The sequence below is a fragment of the Glycine soja genome, chromosome 18 (assembly GCF_004193775.1).
Source record: "Glycine soja cultivar W05 chromosome 18, ASM419377v2, whole genome shotgun sequence".
Lineage (NCBI taxonomy): Eukaryota > Viridiplantae > Streptophyta > Magnoliopsida > Fabales > Fabaceae > Glycine > Glycine soja.
In genome coordinates, this window is record NC_041019.1 from 13,598,195 (window position 1) to 13,598,747 (window position 553).

General features: G+C 41.8%; 1 protein-coding gene across 1 annotated transcript; it reads left to right on the top strand.

The window, feature by feature from the left end:
- The first annotated feature begins 229 nt into the window (after positions 1 to 229).
- LOC114396964 lies at positions 230 to 553 on the top strand. The gene has a single exon (XM_028359119.1). It carries the CDS (start codon positions 230 to 232, stop codon positions 551 to 553), a length of 324 nt encoding a protein of 107 aa, XP_028214920.1.

Here is a 553-nt window from a genome sequence, read left to right on the forward strand (position 1 = left end):
TACTAGAAGAGATTGGTCAAGCAAGCTGGATGATGCATTGTGGGCTTATAGGACTACCTTTAAAACCCCCATGGGCCTATCTCCATTTCAAATGGTTTATGGAAAAGCCTGCCACTTACTAGTAGAGATGGAGAATAAAGCATATTGGGCTTTGAAGTTCTTGAATTTTGATGAGGCTCTATCAGGGTAGAAAAGGAAGCTGCAACTATTGGAGTTGGAGGAGATGAGAATGAATGCATATGAATCATCCAGGATATACAAGCAAAGGGTGAAGGCATATCACGACAAGAAGTTGCTGAAGAAGGACTTCCAGCCAGGCCAACAAGTTTTCTTGTTCAACTCAAGGCTGAAGTTGTTCCTAGGCAAATTGAAGTCTAAATGGTCTAGACCATTTACTATCAAAGAAGTGAAGCCACACGGAGCAGTGGAAGTAATGGATCCTGAGTCAACAACTCTTGAGAGAAAGTGGATTGTGAACGGGCAAAGATTGAAGTTGTACCATGGTGGAAACATTGAGAGATTGACTACCATTTTGCATTTACAAGACCCTTAG